The 20,593-nt window shown below is 42.4% G+C and overlaps 3 protein-coding genes across 3 annotated transcripts; all 3 read right to left on the bottom strand.

The window, feature by feature from the left end:
- Positions 1 to 848: 848 nt before the first annotated feature.
- LOC120105710 (putative ripening-related protein 2) lies at positions 849 to 1,184 on the bottom strand. The gene has a single exon (XM_039118416.1). The coding sequence runs from the start codon at positions 1,182 to 1,184 to the stop codon at positions 849 to 851; it is 336 nt and encodes a 111-aa protein (XP_038974344.1).
- A 2,454-nt stretch (positions 1,185 to 3,638) lies between these two features.
- On the bottom strand, positions 3,639 to 4,205 carry LOC120105709 (kiwellin-1-like). The gene has a single exon (XM_039118415.1). It carries the CDS (start codon positions 4,203 to 4,205, stop codon positions 3,642 to 3,644), a length of 564 nt encoding a protein of 187 aa, XP_038974343.1. The 3' UTR covers positions 3,639 to 3,641.
- Positions 4,206 to 6,701: 2,496 nt separating this feature from the next.
- LOC120105714 (putative ripening-related protein 1) lies at positions 6,702 to 7,481 on the bottom strand. Its single transcript, XM_039118432.1, has one exon. The coding sequence runs from the start codon at positions 7,410 to 7,412 to the stop codon at positions 6,843 to 6,845; it is 570 nt and encodes a 189-aa protein (XP_038974360.1). The 5' UTR covers positions 7,413 to 7,481; the 3' UTR covers positions 6,702 to 6,842.
- Between the last annotated feature and the right edge of the window lie 13,112 nt (positions 7,482 to 20,593).

The raw sequence follows: 20,593 nt of genomic DNA, 5'->3' as shown, positions 1-20,593 counted from the left end.
TCACCACGGACGGCTGGATGTTGGGCTCGAGATGCTGGGTGGAAGCTGATAACGGAGGATTGCACGCGAACGAGATGAGATGCAGATCTGGAAGATGCCCGGATGAGGGCTAATCATGGATGCTGGGATCGGTTGATATGCCTGGGAGCTGAACCGTGGACGGCTGGATCGCACGGGATGAGACTGATGCGGAAGAAAGGAGCGTGGACTCGGAAGCGAGCAGATCGCGGACGCGAAAGCTTGGACGCTAATCTCGGCTGGGAGGAAGGCTGATCGCGGGACAATGCAGACGTGGAACCTGGGACGGTGAAGATGGAAAAAGCTGATGCTGGCGCTTGGGATGATGCTGATTTGGAATCACAAAGTCAATTGACTGGACATGGCTGGAAGCTTGGGATGCATCGCGGAATATGGGAAGTCGCTCGGGTGCGCGGAAGAAGAGTCATGGATTCTGTTACGCAGTTGGGAAGATGCATTCTTTTTAGATGAATTTATATAAAATAACGATAAAAATTATAATAAGTGCTAAGGATAAAATATTTAATCATGCAAATGTTAACACCTATTATTTATCATTATTTTGCTAGCATTAGACTAAGTTAATTGGTACTTAGATCGTACTTTTGTGCTCTCATCACATAGGACAAACAAACAACGCAAGAGAGTGACTTCGAAATTTATTATAAAACAATATTGGAGGTACTTAAGGTTGATAGTATCTCCACTGGCGATTACATATTGATATAATTAATATCACATAGGGCAAACAATTTAAAGCCAGAGAGTGACTTTGGAATTTATTATAGGTGCACAGCATAGGTTTCCAATGCGAGATCGTTGCTAATGTATCATGCATCGGACCAAGTAATCTTATGCTCTCCAACGTGCGAAGGGATCCTGAGAGCCTTCCACACTGCCGGTGAAGCATCCACTATATTGTGAGGACATGGTGGCTGGTGGTCGCGCTGGGTGTCGCAACCATGTACAGAATCACACTCATCAACAACTTTAGCCAGTACGGACTTACCATTTGCATGGATCCTGATGTTTTTGCCGCATCGGCTGCCGTGATGGTACCAACCTGTTGAGAGGGCCACAGCTCTCTCATGATCACTGTGGTAACTATTGTCGCACTCCGAAGGTCCACCCCCATCCCCACCTTTTTCGAAGCTGTTGATGGTCATCGTTGCACGGGTGGCTCCGGTCACCGGCGGCGAGCAACGGTACTGACGTTTGCTTATATATGGATCGGCGGCGAGCACGGGTGGATTTCTTTTTAGATGAAATCCACGACGTGTCCGGGGGACGGGTCTAACTAAAGGGTCCTCCAAAAGAAGTGGATGATGTGCTCAAGGATGCGTGGCGTTTGCTTATATATTTATATGCAATGCCAAAAGGCTAGTGGAACAACTGGAGGTCTCATAACTTTCTCAGTTTGCAGGTAATTCCTATATGAAAGAAAACTATGCGGGTAAGAGTCATGACGTGTCCGTGGAGATGGGTTTGTCGATTATTGCGTTAGGACCTATGCACGCAAAAAATGGCTGCATACTCCCTAGGGCCAGGCCCTACATAATATGCAAGGCCTAAGATGAATAATATTCATGTAATTTCAGAAATTTAAAACAACAATTAATAGTCAATTTAATCCAATAAAACCATTTAATTAAATAACTAACTTGCTCAATTACAAAATTTCAGATGTTCATCGGTATCAAAAAAATAGAGATAGCTAACTAATAAACTAATAACTCTACAGCTCGAACTTGATGTCTCACTCATTCGAGATTACGCACTCTATGACTCTTGAAAAAAAATATAAAGAAGGATATGAGTTTTTCCAGCCCAGCAAGAATTTCCAACCACTACACCATAAATAATACAATAAAAAAATAATCAAATAAACAATACCAGATAAAATAATTACCTTAATTATAATCGAAAAGCTCATATTGAAATAGCATGCACATAAGGACACAAATTAATCAAATGCCTGTTCGGGGAATTCATCCAATTAGCTAATCAAATTCATCAACTAAACTCTAATAGATCTCGGGGCATTTAATTGATTATTTTGAATTCTATAATCAACTACCTAGCATATGTTTTCGATCAAAAATATGATTACATGTTTGCAAATGAATTAATAGTACACACAATGATTCTAGAAAGAAAACGGTTGGTATGAAGTAGTCTTTTTAACACCACCCTTGGAGTTGAAAGGTGATTTTATGTTTATGGTCCAGAGTTCAGAGGATGTGGAGGAGAATTTGATCAATGTGGCAATCCAATCTCACCACCCACATGTGATGCCCCGTGGGCTAGTAGTTAATCATAATGCTTAAATTCGGTGAGCTGCTGCTTGCTACTTGTGGATTACATATGGATTACGTTGGCAGGGCATACACATTCCCTCCGGCGATTGATAGATTGGAATGTTAGTGGTGGCTCCTCTGGATATTTAGCTAACCATTGTAGCCATGATCATAATACCGAGGTTGCCCTAGTAAAAGGAAATAATAACTAATGTGTATTTCTTAATTGTCTCCTGACATCCCCTGGCAGGTACGTGTTTAGTTTCACACTGGTTATTCATCGAGGAGATCTTGGGTACTTATACAGGACTAAGAAATCCAAAAAAATACCTTTCGACTAGTATTTTTTGGTAAAGTCCTGGATTGTTATATCCCCATCATTTGTCACTTCCTTTTTTTTGGGGGGGGAAAACAATGGAGATACTTAAGGTTGATGGTATCTCCACTGGCGATTACATATTGATATAATTGATATCACATAGGGCAAACAAAGCCAGAGAGTGACTTTGGAATTTATTATAGGTGCACAGCATAGGTTTTCAATGTAAGATCATGGGTGCAGGCCTGGGTTGTTACATCCCCATCGTTAGTCACTTTCTGTTGTTTTTTTTTTTTGGAGGGGGGGGACAATGGAGGTACTTAAGGTTGATGGTATCTCCACTGGCGATTACATATTGATATAATTGATATCACGTAGGGCAAACAAAGCCAGAGAGTGACTTTGGAATTCATTATAGTTGCACAATATAGGTTTCCAATGTTAGATCATGGGTGAAGTCTTCGGTTGTTATATCCCCATCATTAGTCACTTTCTGTTAATTTTCATTTGGGAAAACAATGGAGGTACTTAAGGTTGATAGTATCTCCACTGGCGATTACATATTGTTATAATTGATGTCACATAGGGCAAACAAAGCTAGAGAGTGACTTTGGAATTTATTATAGGTGTAAAACATAGGTTTCCAATGTGAGATCATGAGTGAAGACCTGGGCTGTTACATCTCTATCGTTGGTCACTTTTTGTTTTTGTTTTTTTTTTTGGGGGGGGGGAAAAACAATGGAGGTACTTAAGGTTGATAGTATCTCCCCTAGCGATTACATAATGATATAATTGATATCACATAGGACAAACAAACAAAGCAAGAGAGTGACTTCGGAATTTATTATAAAACAATATTGGAGGTACTTAAGGTTGATAGTATCTCCACTGGCGATTACATATTGATATAATTGATATCACATAGGGCAAACAAAGCCAGAGAGTGACTTTGGAATTTATTGTAGGTGCACAACATAGGTTTCCAATGCGTGATCTTTGCTAATGTATCATGCATCGGACCAAGTAATCTTATGCTCTCCAACGTGCGAAGGGATCCTGAGAGCCTTCCACACTGCCGGTGAAGCATCCACTATATTGTGAGGACATGGTGGCTGGAAATCGTGCTCGGCGTCGCAACCATGTACAGAATCACACTCATCAACAACTTTAGCCAGTACGGACTTACCATTTGCATGGATCCTGATGTTTTTGCCGCATCGGCTGCCGTGATGGTACCAACCTGTTGAGAGGGCCACAACTCTCTCATGATCACTGTGGTAACTATTGTCGCACTCCGAAGGTCCACCCCCATCCCCACCTTTTTCGAAGCTGTTGATGGTCATCGTTGCACGGGTGGCTTCGGTCACCGGCGGCGAGCAACGGTACTGTGGGTACTTCTCTCCAGCCTTACAACACTCGGATTCGTTCTCGGGGTTGCACTTGCCAGCCTTGCCTTTAAGGAACCCACTAGGTCTGCATGCTTCAGCATGGGAGGTGATGCGAAAGCTAGCGCCGAGACCCAAACTTGATAGCAGTAGTACTAGAACCAGAGATGGTATATAGCTCACCATGTCTCAACTAAAAGGCAAAATGATCTACTATGGTGCTCCTGCGATGAGAGGAGTGGATGATGTCCTCAAGAATGTGTGTGGGGTTTGCTTATATAGATGCGATGCCGGAAGACTAGTGGAACTACTTGGCCTCGGTTTGCAAGTAGTTTCGATATGAAAGAGAACTATATCGATAAAAACCACGACGTGTCCGGGGCCCCGGGGGACGGGTCTAACTAAAGGGTCCTCCTAAAGAAGTGGATGATGTGCTCAAGGATATTGCGTGGTGTTTGCTTATATAGATGCAATGCCAAAAGACTAGTGGAACAACTTGAGGTCTCATAACTTTCTCAGTTTGCAGGTAATTCCTATATGAAAGAAAAGTACACGGGTAAAAGTCACGACGTGTCCGTGGAGATGGGTTTGTCGATTATTGCGTTAGGACCTATGCACGCAAAAAATGGCCAAAACCCAGCTCATGCCGGCTAAAAGGCAAGTCATCGCACGATTACTGCTTCTGGCAGCAGCAAGTCTGTCCGCCAAGTTTCTGTTATATATGATTCCTCTTCTTCAAAGCTTATGGTCCCAATTGGTAGATTCATGGTGCGTCTGGGCATTTGCAACTCAAAAGGACCGACTCCATATGGTACTTCTAATCGCCAGCTAGATTGTTGGGATGAAGGATAAATATTCACTAAATTTGAGAAGAAAAATATGATAATATAGCTTTAACACCTAGGAGCATTATGTTGCATTGCAGAGTGGTTCAGTCCCGGATGGCTGCCATTGCATCCGATCATAGACATAGATGCCTTCATGGGCTAGTATTGAACCATAGTGCTTAAATTTGATTAGTATTGGACCATAGTGCTTAATTTGATCATAATATGAGGTTGTCCGGGGAAAATCCATCAACTTGAATGAATTGGATCGATAAACACATTGGGCATGGCAAAAGACAAGGTCCCAGAACCGGAAAATTTTCCGGGCTCTTTCTGTGATAACCTAGCCCGTGCCAAACTGGGTTAGTGGGCCAGCCTGAAGAGGCCAGGCCCAATTGAAGCGATCTTGTTGCTGGTGATGGATAAAGAAGACTTTCGATCGGAGTCTTCTTCCTCCTCTATTTCTGGCGAAAATCAAGGATATTAGGCAGTCCTAGATTGATTCGAACTCAAAAACCTTGCCTATTTAAGGCTCTTTCCTCCTCTTCCTAGTTTCATCAATGAAAACCTGAGATATCGCTACTGATTCCCAAGCTCTTCTTCCAAGTCTCCTCCTTGATTCCTCGCCGTATCTTCGTAGGACTGAGGTAAGACCCAAGCCGCTCCTCCTCTCTTCTTCTTCCGGTCTTCTAGCCATGTTTTTTTTGAATTAAGCCGGCAAGTCACCAGCATTCCTCCTGTGTGCGCTGCCGCCGGCCGCTGGAATAGGCCGGGGTTCTTGCCGGAGCTCCGGTCAAGCTCTACTACCTCAGCCTTTAGCTTGTACCATTCAGGAGCTTTGGACTAGCTGGAGGAAGGCCATTGAAAAGATGAAGTGAAGCTGGCTTGGGACTGTCTTCTATCCACGATGAGCTGGGCTCTTTGGAAAGAAAGAAATAATCGAAGCTACTTCATCGGAGAAAGTCATAGAACAATGCCTCTTCCTTCATTGTAGCTGGACATATGCCACTCGATCGGCAAGATACCAGATGCCTGTGCAACAGCTTCATAGGATGCTAACTACTGTAAATCTTCAGCATCAAGCTCAAGTGCTAACTACTTCCTTCCCTCCACCCTATTGTCGAGGCCATGAGTAAACCTCGGCTCCTGGAGAAGACAGTAGGGAACTTCTTAATCTCCTTGTAATATACTTTGTAAGTATTAACCTCTAGTAATAATAATAACTGGGTGGCTAAACCTTCCATTTCATGAAAAATATGAGGTTGCCCCGGTAAAAGGACAACAATTAATTCGTATTTTTAAAGAATCTTTTGACATTCCTATCATTCATTTGCTTCCTCTGTAGTACGTCCACATCTTCCTTCTCCAATCAAATACAAGACCCAGGATCCTCTTCGCTGCAAAAGCGCACCGCCAAGCATCCGTGCTTCCAATACAGAGCCTCCCATCCTTTTTAAACCAAAAAAGGGAGCAATTCTCTTGGCCCATACCATGTGCTTAAAGTGGTTGGCGTGTGAAGAACTCGTACAGACATGTATTTAGTCACACATTAATTATTTATTAAATAAATTTTAAATATTTATATATGACCAAAAAATTCAAATAATACCTTCCGGATAGCATTTTTAGATGAGATCCTGAATTATCATAAATGATATTAGAGCGGACACGATGCATGACTTATATAGATTAGGAGATACTATAGCATAAATTTGTAGAGACTGACCATATACAAATCTTATTGCTTGTGATTAGATTTTAAATGAATTTTGGTTCTAGATTGCTATATGGTGTCTCCGCTGGTTTGAGATAAAACTAGAAGATAACATTAGTACATAACATGCAAGCAGAGAACTTTGAAAGCAAACTGGCAACTATAGTCCTTCGATTGCATATTGATATGATTTATTTAACATAGGGCAAACAAAGCCAGACAGCGACTTTGGAATTTATTATAGTTGCATAACATAGGCTTCTAATACGAGATCATCTCTCATCATGCATCGGACCAAGTAATCTGATAGTCCCCAATCTGCGAATAGGGGATCCCGAGAGCCTTCCACACTGCCCTTGATGCATCCACTATATTGTTATGACATGGTGGCTGGAAATCGTGCTCGGCGTCGCAACCATTTACAGAATCACACTCATCAACAACTTTAGCCAGCACGGACTTACCATTTGCGTTGATCCTGATGTTTTTGCCGCATCGGCTGCGGTGATTGAACCATCCAGTTGAGAGGGCCACAACCCTCTCCTTGTTGCTGTGGTACCTATTGTCGCACTCCGAAGGTCCACCACCGTCCCCACCTTTTTTGAAGCTGTTGATGGTCATCCTTGCACTGGTGGCTCCGGTCACCGGCGGCGAGCAAAGGTACTGAGGGTACTTCTTTCCAGCCTTACAACACTCGGAGTTGTTCTCGGTGTTGCAGTGGCCAGCCTTGCCTACAAGTTGGCCACTGGGACTACATGCTTCAGCAAGGGAGGTGAAGTGAAAGCAGCTGCCAAGACCAGAACTTGCTAGCAGCAGTGCTATAAGGAAAGATGGTATGTAGCTCATCACCATCTCTCAGCTAAAACGGACAATGGTCTACTATGGTTCTCCCACAATGAGGGAAGTGGATGATGTCCTCAAGGATGTGGCGGTGGTTGCTTATATAGATAAATTGCCAGAAGACTAGTGGAACAACTTGAGGCCTAGTAACTTCCCAGTTTGCAGGTACTTACCCACATGAAAAAAAAGCTAGGAGTAATTAATGACGGGTTCATTTATTGACCGGTCTCTAACGTTGGTGGAGATATTGAACGGAAGATTTTAAAACCGGTCCATTTATCGACCGGTCTCTAAAGTTTGGTAGAGATATTGGACCGAAGATTTTACGACCGGTCCATTTATTGCTCGGTCCATTCATTTTTCTTTTCTTTCATTTTTTTCTTCTTTTTTTCTTTCCTTTTCTTTTTTTTTCTTTTTTTTTCTTCTTTTTTTTCCTTTTCTTCTTTTTCTTTTCTTTTCTTCTATTTTTTTTCTTTTTCTTTTTCTCTTCTTCCCTTCTTCTTTCTTCTTTCTTCTCCTCCCGCGAGCTGGCGACGCCGGAAGGGGGCCGGGCCGCGGCGGCCGCAGGAGGGGGCCCGAGAGGGGGCAGGGACACGGTTGGCCAGCGGAGAACACATCTCCTCCCGCGAGGCCGGCGGCCCCGTAAAGGGGCCGGGCCGCGGCAGACGCGAGAGGAGGGCGGGTTGCGGCCGGCCACAGTCGCAGTAGGGGGCACGTGAGGGGGCAGGGGCGGGGGCATTCCTGGCGGCGCGGCCGCGAGAGAAGGCTCGGGAGGGAGCGGGGTCGCGGGAAGGGGCTCAAAAGGGGGCGAGCCGGGGCCGGCGGTGACCACGGGAGGGAGCTCGAACAGGGGCGGCCGTGGTCGGCGGTGGCCGGGCCTTTTTCTTCTCCTTCTAGGAATGGGAGATTAGGAGGGAAAGGGCATTTTCAGCATTTTTTTAAAAAATAAAAGGGGCTCAGGGACCGAGAATTAAACTTGGTGGAGATCACTGTCTGTTGATCCGACCTGTACCGGTCGGTTCAGCCCGTACCAGACCGGTACCGACTAGCACCGGTCCGGTACGGGGGTGGAAATCGGTTCCGACCCAATCTGAGTCAGAACCGGTCGATTTTTGGCATGTACCAGTGCGAACTGAGCACCGGTACATGCTCATACCGGTGCGAATCGCTCGATTCAGTTCGCATCGATAGGGGGTGTGGGGGACAGCGCGTGGCCATAGCCAGGCGCTAAGTGCTCGCGCTGTGGCACTTTGAAAGTGCCACAGCGCCAAAGAGAGGCACTTTCAAGAGTGCCACAGCGCTGGCCGAAAGTAAAGGGCAGGGCCGACAAGCACTGTGGCACATACGGTGGTGCCACAGTGTCCAGCGTGGTTGTCTTTGCATTTACTTGACTATAAAAGCCGAACGATTAATCAGCCAAAGCCAGAAATAAGGTGAAAGGAAAAGCAAAGACGAAGAAGGAGGAGAAAAAGAAGAGAAAGGCAAAGATAAAGGCGTGAAAAAAATTTAGAAGGGTCAGAGAGCGTCGTTTTTCTTCAAGAAAAATCCAGCAAAAACTAAATAAGGTAAAATTTCTTTCCCCTATATTCTTTTTTAAATATTTCATTTAAATTGCTTAAAAAAATAAATCAAAGATTGCCAAAAAATAGGAAATGATTAAATGATTCCATGTCGTCTTGAATTTTTTATATGTTGTCGATATATGGATGATGTTAATGGTGATATTAACTTTTGTTTTTACAAAATTTATATAATTTATAATTTAATAAAAAAATTTAAAAATTAATTTTTAATTTAAAAAAATTGAAATTTAAAAATCACGTGCGGGCCTACGCCCACCTACATGGCTGTACTTCACCACACCGCCGTGTCATGTCTCCATAACCGGCCAACAGCAGTCAGACGGCACCTTGACTACTCTGGCAATATCCTGCTGTGACTATTAACGCCCTACTGTTCTTAAGAGCCAGCCTACTTGAGCTGCATGCCATCCGGCTCAGAGCCATACCCCCTCATGATGGGGACTGACAGCACCTTCGTCACCTGAGCCACTCTACCGAGGCTATAAATAGCTCGGTCAGGTAATTCCTAAGGGACCTTTGGCTGGACTAAATTTATCCACTCTAACTTGATCGTCGGAGGGCCCTAACCGAGAACACCGGTGAGGCTTTTTGCAGGACCACGGCCGTCGCACAGGAGGTGGCTCTCGTCTTCTCTTTTCAAGCACCAGCAGCTCCCTTGGCTCCACTGGCGTGGTCACCCTCGGGCCAGATTTGAACCACAACAAAACGTTAAAACACCCAGCGGATAGTTTAGCATGGAAAGTATTTGATGATAGACATCACGAATTTGCTTCTGATGTTCGTAGTATTAGGCTGGGTTTGGCTATTGATGGATTTAATCCATTTCGATCAATGAGTTCTACATACGGCACTTGGTCAGCTATTTTGGTCCCATATAATTTGCCACCATGGATGTTTATGAACAGTCTTCACTCATTCTGTCGATGGTTATTCCAGGTGATAAAGGCCCAAGTAACGATATAGATATTTTTCTGTAGCCTTTAATAGATGAATTGAAAAAGTTATGGGAGGGTATTGATGCATTTGATGCTTTCACTGGCTGAACATTCAAATTGCGTGCAGCTCTTATCTGGACAATCAATGATTTTTCTGCATATGCTAATTTACCTGGTTGGAGCACTAAGGGCGTATTACATGCCCTTCTTGTGGAGATTCAACCCATTCATATTGGTTAAAACATGGAGGAAAGTTCTGTTATATGGGTTATCATCGATGGTTAGAAGCAAACCATCCATTTCGACATCAGAATAATCAGTTTGATGGTACCATAGAGTTGCGATCTGCCCTTATTCCACCAACTAGAACTGAAGTCCTTAAACAAACTCATGGCACTAACTACATAACCGGTAAGGTCTCCAACAGTTCAAAGAAGCGGGAAAGGGGGGATGTTGGCAGCTCAAATGACATAGGTTTTTGAGGACGCTAACAACTTCGAGAATGATAACAACATTTACGGGCAGGAAAATGATGATGGCACAATCTCGGTATCTACACAGAAGCAGTTATGGAAAAAAAATGATCATTTTTTTTTATTTACCTTATTGGGAGTATAATCTTCTTCGATATAATCTTGATGTCATGCATATAGAAAAGAATGTTTGTGATAACTTGATTGGAACATTGTTAAATCTTGAAGAAAAGACTAAAGACAACTTGAAAGCGCATCTTGATTTAAAATATTTTATACCTCCTGCATGTTATACAATGTCTACTCAAGAGAAAGATTTTTTTTCTAACGGTTCTGAAAAATATGAAAGTTCCTGATGGGTATGCATCATACATTTCAAGATGGGTTAATCTTAAAGAGCGAAAACTTTCAAATCTTAAAAGTCACAATGGTCACATTTTGATGCAAGATACTTTCCATTGGCTTTAAGATCATCAGCTCAAAAACAAGTTCTTGCAATTGTGTCTCAGTTATTATCCATTTTTAAGGTATTATATTCCAAAGTTCTTGATCCTAAGGAGCTTGATCAATTGGAGTTTAATGTTGCACTTACACTATGCCATATGGAGAAGATCTTTCCTCCTGAATTTTTTATAATTATGGTTCATCTACTCATTCACTTGATTGTGGAAGCTAAACTTGGTGGACCGGTTCACTACCGATGGATGTATCCTATTGAGAGGTGATTTTTCTAAACTCGAAAGTCTATATTTATTATTAATATGGATGTATCCTATTATCTTTTTGATGTTGATATTGAGAATTAAAATTAAATCTTGAAGGTATTTTGTGCGTTTAAAGGAATATATATGCAATCGAGCATATCCCGAGAGATCGATTGCTGAAGGATATATTGCTGATGAGTGTTTGACATTTTGCTCAAGATATTTTGAAGGTGTTGAAATTGCTTTTAATCAACCATAATGGAATTATGATATTGTACAGAATGCAACTTTGCCAATTAAACTAGCTGCAATCAGATATCTTATTGTGATGTGGGATTTGCACCCCGTTACCAGCACAGCCCGCACGCCAGCCGAGCAGGGAAAGCGACCGCGTCCTCACCGAGGTATTGTCCGCTTTGGGGATCGGGGATCGTGACCGCTCCCGGGGGTCCGCGCTTTGACGGCACCCCGGGTGGAACCACCTATTCCACCCCTCATGGGTTTGCCCTTCAAAAGGCGCCTCGGTGAGAAGAGGTTATTGAGCCCCCCATTTAAGGCACAGACCTTTTCGCTGATTAGCCGATGTGGGACTAAATTCGGGGAACCCCCCTGTAACACAGCCCCCCCAGCAGGAAGGTCCTGTGCCCGGGTCGGCTCCTTGCTGGATAGGCGGAGGGCCAGGCCCTCCTTCTAGCGCCATCTGATGCGGGATTTGCACCCCGTCACCAGCACAGCCCACACACCAGCCGAGCAGGGAAAGCGACCGCGTCCTCACCGAGGTATTGTCCGCTTTGGAGATCGGGGATCGTGACCGCTCCCGGGGGTCCGCGCTTTGACGGCGCCCCGGGTGGAACCACCCATTCCACCCCTCATGGGTTTACCCTTCAAAAGGCGCATCGGTGAGAAGAGGTTATTGAGCCCCCCATTTAAGGCACAGACATTTCCGCTGATTAGCCGATGTGGGACTAAATTCGGAAAACCCCCCGTAACATATTGCATCAGCTAGATTAGATTAGCGGACGTGTGCTTACAATCTAGTAGAATGATGGCTGCTCCAAGTGCTCTCCTTCCCTCGAAAAGTGAAATTTCAACCAACGCAGACAAGAGGATGGTCCCTAATTTTGTTACACCAATCAAACTAGCAGAAAAGAGAAGGCACAAGAAGAGAGAAGAATGCAGTGCTAAAACTTGCAATATCCGTTAATTTCAGGCATCATATAAAAATGAAATCAACTAAAATCAATTTAGGTTTTCACCTTTGGCAAAGTAGAATGGAGAAGCCACTCGAAAGGCGGCAGTTCGACAAATTTTCACTTTTGGATATAACTTGGGTGGCTAAACCACCCTTTATCACAATTTTTCTTTTTTTTTTAAAAAAAAAAGCACGAGTCCGGCCAAGCTAATGAATTCTAGTTTGAGGTGTCATGGCTGTGACAGGATTGGGTAATTTTGTCCGATGAGTAATTTTCTGGAGTCACCGTAGCATTGCTCTTTTATACTTTTCCGCGGGATCGTGGATTCCGTGCGCCATTGCATGCTTGGATCCAGACTTCTCTGGGGTTTCTTTTTTTTTTTTAATAAATCGGATGAACTAATGTATTCGAGTATAAGTTTATTCATGAGAATAAAACAACAAAATACTTAAAAAACTTCTTCGAGCCTTTCTCTAAGACCAACCGTCGGTGCTCATTTATATATCAATCGATCTTTCTCCCGGCATGAAAGCATGGTCATCGATCTATGGAACCACGCCATATGCAACTCAAATTGAGGTGCCACAATTATCCACCAGCAATGCAATGTTATTCCTAGAAGTAAGCTACTCATGCCATGTGGAGGGCTGTGACTTACTTTCCATGTGTATGTATATATGTTTTTTTAGAAGTAGGTTTTTTCTTTCCTCATCTATTATTGGTTGCAGAAAAGTCAAATTTAACCATATTTACATCTAGCACCCTATATGATGTCAACATTATAGAAAGATAAAATTATATTTAATTGCATAATCAGAACATATTTTGGTTTCAGGATTTTAAAGTCTAATTTACAAGAGTGATATCATTCAGAGAAATTGCTTAAAATTTTTATTATTTATTTCATTTTATAAATAAATTTAAAACTATATATATATATATATATGTGTGTGTGTGTGTGTGTGTGTGTGTGTGTGTGTGTAATTTTTCTGAAGAAGCATGGTAGGTTTTTTTTTTCTTGAATTGCTGTGAGCACCTATTATTGGTTGCAGAAAAGTCAAATTTAACCATATTTACATCTAGCACCCTATATGACATTATAAAAGTACGTGACGACCACGCCAAGCCCGATTCCAGCTTGGGCTTTCCTTGATGCTGGATTTAGGATTAAGCCTAAAATACTAAAATTATAGCCTAGAGGCCTATGGTTTTTTTATAGTTGAGCCCCCACGCCACTCGGGCTGGCCGGGTCCATTAACAGCCCTCAGCACCTAATCCAACTGATCCTCTCATCCATCGCCTCTTGCTGCTAAGGCTGCAAGTGGGTCGAGTCGACCCGAGATCCGACCCGGCCTGATTCGTGTAGATCCGATCCGATCCGAATTTTAGAACCCATGGGTCCAGATCGAGTTTTAAAATTAGATCCAAATTATTTTCTGGGTCGGGTCTGAATTTACCAAGCAGATCCGATCCGATCTGAATGGACCCGAAGAGAGAGAGAAAGAGGGGGAGAAAAGCAAAAAGAAGTTTTTTTTTTTTTTTTTTGTAAGTCGTGTAGTCCGTCAGGATTCTCTCTCCATCTATTACACTGTTGATACCTCTGGCGTCTCGGTAGCTAGCTTTTTTTTTTTCCTTTTGTTTTTTAGTTTTTGTTTTTTTAACTTTTGCAGAGAGAAAGTGGACATGGAACTGAATATGGGCCATGTGCTAGTTTTCTGCAATTGAATTGGATTTTGGAAGAAGGTCTAGGATTTTTTTTTGTCCTCGTGAGAGGGGAGCTGGGAGACCCCAAGTTCCGTCCAATCAGCCACATAGGGTGTGATATGAAATTTGGCTTGCAGACCGACTTAGTTTTAAAGTCATGGGTCATCTGTTCTGACTGGAGGTCAATTGCAAGTCTTTCAAGTCATGGGTCACCCAGCACCTCATAATTAGATATGACCAAATTAGATTTGCCCAAATCCTTCCCCAAAAGTAGAAATGTGGATCCGATTCGGATTCGGATCCGGATCCAATCCGACTCGGACCCAATCCGATCCAAATCTAATTTGGATCCGATCCGACCCGACCTTCAATCGGATCGGATCTGGATCCAAAATTAGGATCCGAACAAAAAATCAGATCGGATCGGGATCATCCAGAATCTGACCCATGTACACCCCTACTTGCTGCTAATAGCCAAAAAGCATTATTCCCTTTTCTACTTGGATTTCTTATATGGTATAGGAGAGAGAAGGAAGATGTTTCTATAGTTTTGGCTTTGCCTTTGCATATTTCTTGCTATGGCTGCAATAAAAAGCTTTGATCCATCGGTGAAATTTTTAGCCTTTTTTAATTGATGAATTTTCTTAGTAAGATAAATTATTTCATTTCAACATGAGATTTTCTTCTTTTTCTTGGGCGGGGTGGGGGTGAGTAAAAAGCTGTGCGAAAGATAAACAAAATTTACATAGCACAACCAAATTTGCCGGCGGCGCCAGAAAAAGCCGACTCCAGTCAAAAAATTAAGCAAAGTACGAACAAACTCCGAAGGAAGAAGATCATCTTGATCATGAGCAGCCTTATTTATGAGCAAATTATGTAGATAAACAGTCCCACTGGAGTGCCCTCTTGGATAGCCAATCAGCAGCCCTATTTTTTTCATGAAATACATGAGATGCCACTTATGCTGGGAACTGTCACACCCCGGACCCGGATCCGTGACACGGCCGTGCTATTGCCGACTACCGCCCACAATAGCATGCAGCCTCATACCTGGGTATCAGGGTAGTCAAACCAACCAAATCTTTTCATATGAAAGCATTCTTAATACAACATGCTTGTCAGTACCCAAATACAGAGCTTCTATGTAGTTTATGTACACAAAAGTATACTTGCTTTACCCAAAAGAAAGAAGCCCTGATACCAAATTAACGTGTCTCTGGCAGCTATCAGTGATGAGGATCTGAAAGAAAAAGTAAATGAACGGATATGAGCTACACGGCTCAGTAAGTAATCATACATAATCTTACCGGATCGAACATAATGGTAACCATGTTTATGCAGGGTTTGAGAAGCTGACAAGCGTATTATCTCACAATTTATCATGGCAAAATATGTATGCTTGGAAAACAAAGCAGTATTTTCAGTCAAACAGAATTTTCATAAAACATAAGAATTCATGCGATTAGCATCATTTAAAGGAGATAGCGGTTATAGCAAAATACAACATTTCATAAGGATATATTCAAAAACCCGTTGTAAAACAATGTATGCTTTGGCCAGGCACGTTCATAAATGTCACGGCCCGCCTGCGCAGGGCACGTGACTATCGGGCCTACATGAGGGGGAAACACGGGGCTCCCCTGCCAGATGTTGGCCGGTTCCGGGGCTTCACGCAAGCGTCCTTCACCCCTCACCGATTTTGCTTCTCCCCAAAACGCATCTGCAGGATTTGGAAACACCCGCCTCATATACCCCGGCTCTGAAATGAGCCTCATGATCATGCTTCAAATATCATTTTCATAAAGTATGCATATGAAACCGTGCCCCCGGCATATGCCGTGGTCCATTCTCTCGGATGCTACTGCGAAGTCCATTCGGCCACTGGCGGGGCCAGCTAGTCATTCTCGGCCACTAGCAAGGCCAGCGAAGTTATTCTCGGCCACTAGCAAGGCCAGCTCAGTTGCATTCGATCAGTAGCATCTTTGAGCCCATTATAATAGTGCCTTTTGGCTAGATAGTATTTCATTATACCAACTTGCATGCATGATTAAAATATCAGCATAATCATGGTGCATACATGGCCATAGGTAATGAGATCATGCAAGTTACTTATCCATCATAACATATCATGCATGAATAACACTTTAAAAACTTAACAAACATAGTAACATGATCCACAATAAGATTAAAATAGATTACTTACTTTCTTCACAAATCATGTATACAATTCAAATTGTATGAAAAATACTGGTTCATCTTATAAAATGTAATACAAGATCTACGATAAGATTAAGACAGATTACTTACTTCAATTCGCTTTCCAAATTGCTCAAGTCCAGATGACAAATCCTTAATCACCTAAAACAACATAATAGGGATTACATTATTCCCCATTTATTTATTATAAAATTTCTTAGTTCATCATATTATGAACTTACTTGCTTGGATCCCATCCAAGGATTTAGCCCAAGTCCAATTTGAAGCCTTTGGGGTTCGATTTAAAACCAGATTGGGTCTGCTGGAACTAACTCAATTTAATTGGGTTCGGACCCAAATCAATTTGGGCTTAATTCGGTTCGGATTTGACCCAATTTGCAGTTTGGGCTCGTCCAGACTTAGCCCAATTTAATTAGGCTCGGGTTCAGGTTCAATTGGCTAAATCAATTTCTTATTATTGGGCTTAACGGGTTTCGGACCCGAACCCCGATCCGTCCCGTTAGGTCGGATCCGTTAAGGGTCTCTTTTCTTCTCCTTTTTTTTTCTCTTCCTTTTCTTTTCCTTTTCTTTTCTTTTCTTCTCTTCTCCTTTTTCTTTTCTTCTCCTTCCCGAAGCTTCCTCTCCTCCCTTCTTCTTTCATCCCGATCTCCCCTTCCTCTTCTCCTCTACTCTCCGATGAAGAGAGGACGACGGTCTCCTCCTCTCTTCTCCGACGAAGGGAGGACGGCGACTCGGCGAGTGGAAGGGGGGAGCGGCGAGTGGAAGGGGGCCGGGCCACGACCGGCGGTGTCCCCGGCCGAGCCTGCATCGCTCTTGGCCATGCCTGCGGCGACGGTGCTCGCGGCCGAAGCCGGCGGCCGCCGCACACAATGACGAGGATGAGTCCCTCTTCCTCTCTTCTTTTTCTTCTTCAACCTTTTTTTTCCTTTCCTCCCGTTTTCTTTTCTTCTCTGTCTCCCCTCTCTTCTTTCGTGACCATAGAGGGAGGGCGAGCCCATGCCGGGGTTCGGGGCCGGATTGAGGCCGGCCGGCGGCTCCCGTGGCGCCTGCAGCGGCCGCAGCCCGTGGTCGCCGACCCTCTCTCCTTCCCGTGGAGAAGAGAGACCCGAGGGAGGAACAACCCGCGGCGGTGACGCAACGGCGCCGACGACGCTCGCGGCCGCACACGGGTGAGTCCCCTCTTCCCTCTCTCCTTTTTCTTCTTTCTTTCTTTTTCTTTTCTTTCCTCCCTTCTTTTCTTCACCGAGACTCCCTATCCCACTGAAGAAGAAGAAGGGAATGGGGCTCCGGCCAACTGCAACCCCCCCCGGCCGAGAGCCGGCAGAGGCTGCAGTCGAGAACCGTGTACGGAGTCCCTCCTCTATTTTATTTTGGAAACAGGAGCTTACCATTTCCGGGGATGACCTGCGGTGCCTCCTCTCCAACACCTCTTTTGCTAGTTACCGTTGGGCAGTTCTTCCCCCTGGTAGTCCCTCCTTCCTCTTGGAGCTTCAGGGCTCCTTCGCCTTCGGCTCCAGGGCTTCGGCTCTCACTCTCGTTCAGTGTTCTTGGGGGTCTGTGACTTGGGGTTGCCGGCAGAGGCTTAATAATTGTTTAGAGGATGAGACCCCCCTCTGAGAGGTCCCATCCGCTCCATTCCTCCCCTCTCCGGGACTGGCCGCCGCCACCCCCCTGTCTCTGGTGCGCCGGCATCGGCTGCCAGCAGGGGTGAGGGTCACCCTTCCCTGTCGGTCTTATCCCTTCGTTTTTTTTTTTTCCTGATAATTATTATAATTATACTGGCTACAGTGAAATTTGGGCCCAAACCCTTAACTGAGCCCATTTCTTATTGGGCCTAGTAGGTTGTGGGCCCGGACATTACATCCTACCCCCCTTAAAATAAATTTCGTCCTCGAAATTAGTCATACCTTAAGGTTCAGGCTTTAAAAATATTCAACCATTGAGTCATCCTCGAGATCTCAGTTAGTCTCTCTCTCGGAGTACCTACTGATAAGATTTTGACATACAAAGTCATGGCATCTCAAAACTTGAACCTTTCCATCTATGACACATAGGAGTTCTTTGATCTCTTTCAAAAGAGGACTAATCTTCCAACCTTAGATTTTAAATGCTATGATTCTTGGCCCAAGAAATTAATTGCTCTCGATTAAGTCCACACAACGGTCGTAATCGGGTTAATAGAAATAGGTGAGAGCATTAGCATCAAATACTTTTCATAATCTATAATCCTCTTTCTTCTCTTAACTTTACCTACAATTTAATGATCAACCTTTATCCTAGCAAAACCTCAAACCCCTTTCGAAGAGAAAGATTGAAAATGTTATAGCTAGGTGTAGGGGCCATTCCAGGTCTAAGCCCTAAGGAACCATCAATCCGTTAATACTAAATTTAAGATGCTCAAAATCTCCCAGGAGTTGCCAACAATAGAAAAACTCACTGGTGAAATTATATAGCTATCTCCAGATTATTCAGAGAATCAACAACACTTTTCTCCATTAGAATTCTAATTCAAATTTTTCAATAATTCTATTCATCAATACAGTTTCATCATTAGATCTTATCAAAAGAATAAGGTCTAACATTTTCAGATTTGATTCTTTTGGTAGGTGATCTAAATCAAACTTTTCTCTTATACACAAAAATCTACATCTCAATTCTGAATAAGAACTTCGAGTTTCTTTGTCAAAGTATCCACTGCTCTCGATTAACCCGATCTATCACAAGATTAGATCATAAACAACTTCAATCCACCCTTGATAGATATTCATCAAAGTCAATTGACAACCTCAATTTCTTTCAATCGAATAAAGGATGGATATTAATTAAAAAATTCAAGCTTCAAATTTAGGAGGGAGAAGGTTCATACCAACGTATTCTAGATCCAAGATCAAAATCGATGATCTATTAATTCATGTCAAAAGATGCTAAGAAGTTTCTTAGCATGACGTAAAACTGGAGAATCTAGGATAGCACAGTGCTATCCAATAATCAGAACATTCTCCTTTTATTTATCCAGAAAAATCTTACTACATAGGAAAACAGATCAAATCTTTTGTTATTAAAACTTTCCGAATTAAAAGAATAATACTTCTGGCCAACTTAGATTAATAATTCAGATCACTATGTTTTCGCTGCGCATTCTGATCAAATTCCTTTGAATTCACAAATAACTTTTGATCAACATACTATTTGCCTACAAACAAAACTATTTAATTCCTCATCTGTATTTGCATTTCAAATCTTTCCTCCATCTTGATCGAATGTTACTTAGCCAAAACTTCTTTTTACTTTTTCATGAGCGAGTAAAGAAAGGGTATCCCAACATAAGATCCTCTTAAATAAGCGACAATGCTTTAAATGAATTTTACATTTTCAACAACTTCATTTATTGAAAATAAGCCTTCTTTCCTAATAAGAGATTTGCCCTCAAGCCATCTTAGAACATTTTAAGCTCGGAATTATGTAAACTTCTGAAAATTATTCCTTAGTATCCCAATCTCTTATATTAGGTATCCTTAAATTGCATGAACAATAATCTGCCCTATTTTAGCATTGCTAGAAGGTGATTCTCGATCTCACATATCCGTTAAAAGAAAGAGATGCATACTTTTGTCGTAAGATCTTTATTTAAAAATCTTCTTTTTTTGTGCTCCTTCCACTAGACGATGATATGTAAAATTATCATCCATTACTTTCACCTTCCTCATGAAACAATTTAAACTTGCTTCTCAATGATAAACGAAGGCATTTAGTAATTGCTCATCTATTAGAGATGAAACACTTTATTCCAAATCTTAGAAGCAGGGATTGCTAAATACAAACTCCTGAAACATCATGTGCTATTGGGCATGTTCCCATATCAACTCTATTGCTGATTCCACTCGCATTTCCTAATGACCCCATATCATCATCATTCTCTCTTCTTCTTTTTTTTTTTTTTTGTCAAAACATCAACTAATATTCGTTTAATTGATTTATCACAGGATCACAAACTACTGCACTTTATCCATAGTAGAACATTTGAGCCTAAAATATTCTTCAACATTGAAAATTATTCTCAGAATTTACTAAATGACTTCCAATCGAAATATTAATCTTGCATTATAATTTGCAAAGATCTAATATTTCACATTCCAAGTAAACATAGGAGAAATTCTTAAATCTCATTTCTCAAATATACTTTCTTTCTATATAATAGTTGCCTGCATAATTGTCATACAGATTTTATCCTCGAAGAATATTAAAAAATATCTTTCCTTGTCCAAGCCTTAAACAACTTATGAATAAACCCTATCTTGTCATCAAAATAATTAACTTCAAACTAGAAGTATCATCCACAGTACCCAGTACCTGGTTAAATTTCCAATATCACCTATATACTGAT

This window comes from Phoenix dactylifera, unplaced genomic scaffold (genome assembly GCF_009389715.1).
Source record: "Phoenix dactylifera cultivar Barhee BC4 unplaced genomic scaffold, palm_55x_up_171113_PBpolish2nd_filt_p 000346F, whole genome shotgun sequence".
NCBI classification, from domain to species: domain Eukaryota; kingdom Viridiplantae; phylum Streptophyta; class Magnoliopsida; order Arecales; family Arecaceae; genus Phoenix; species Phoenix dactylifera.
This window is presented reverse-complemented; position numbering and strand designations above follow the sequence as displayed.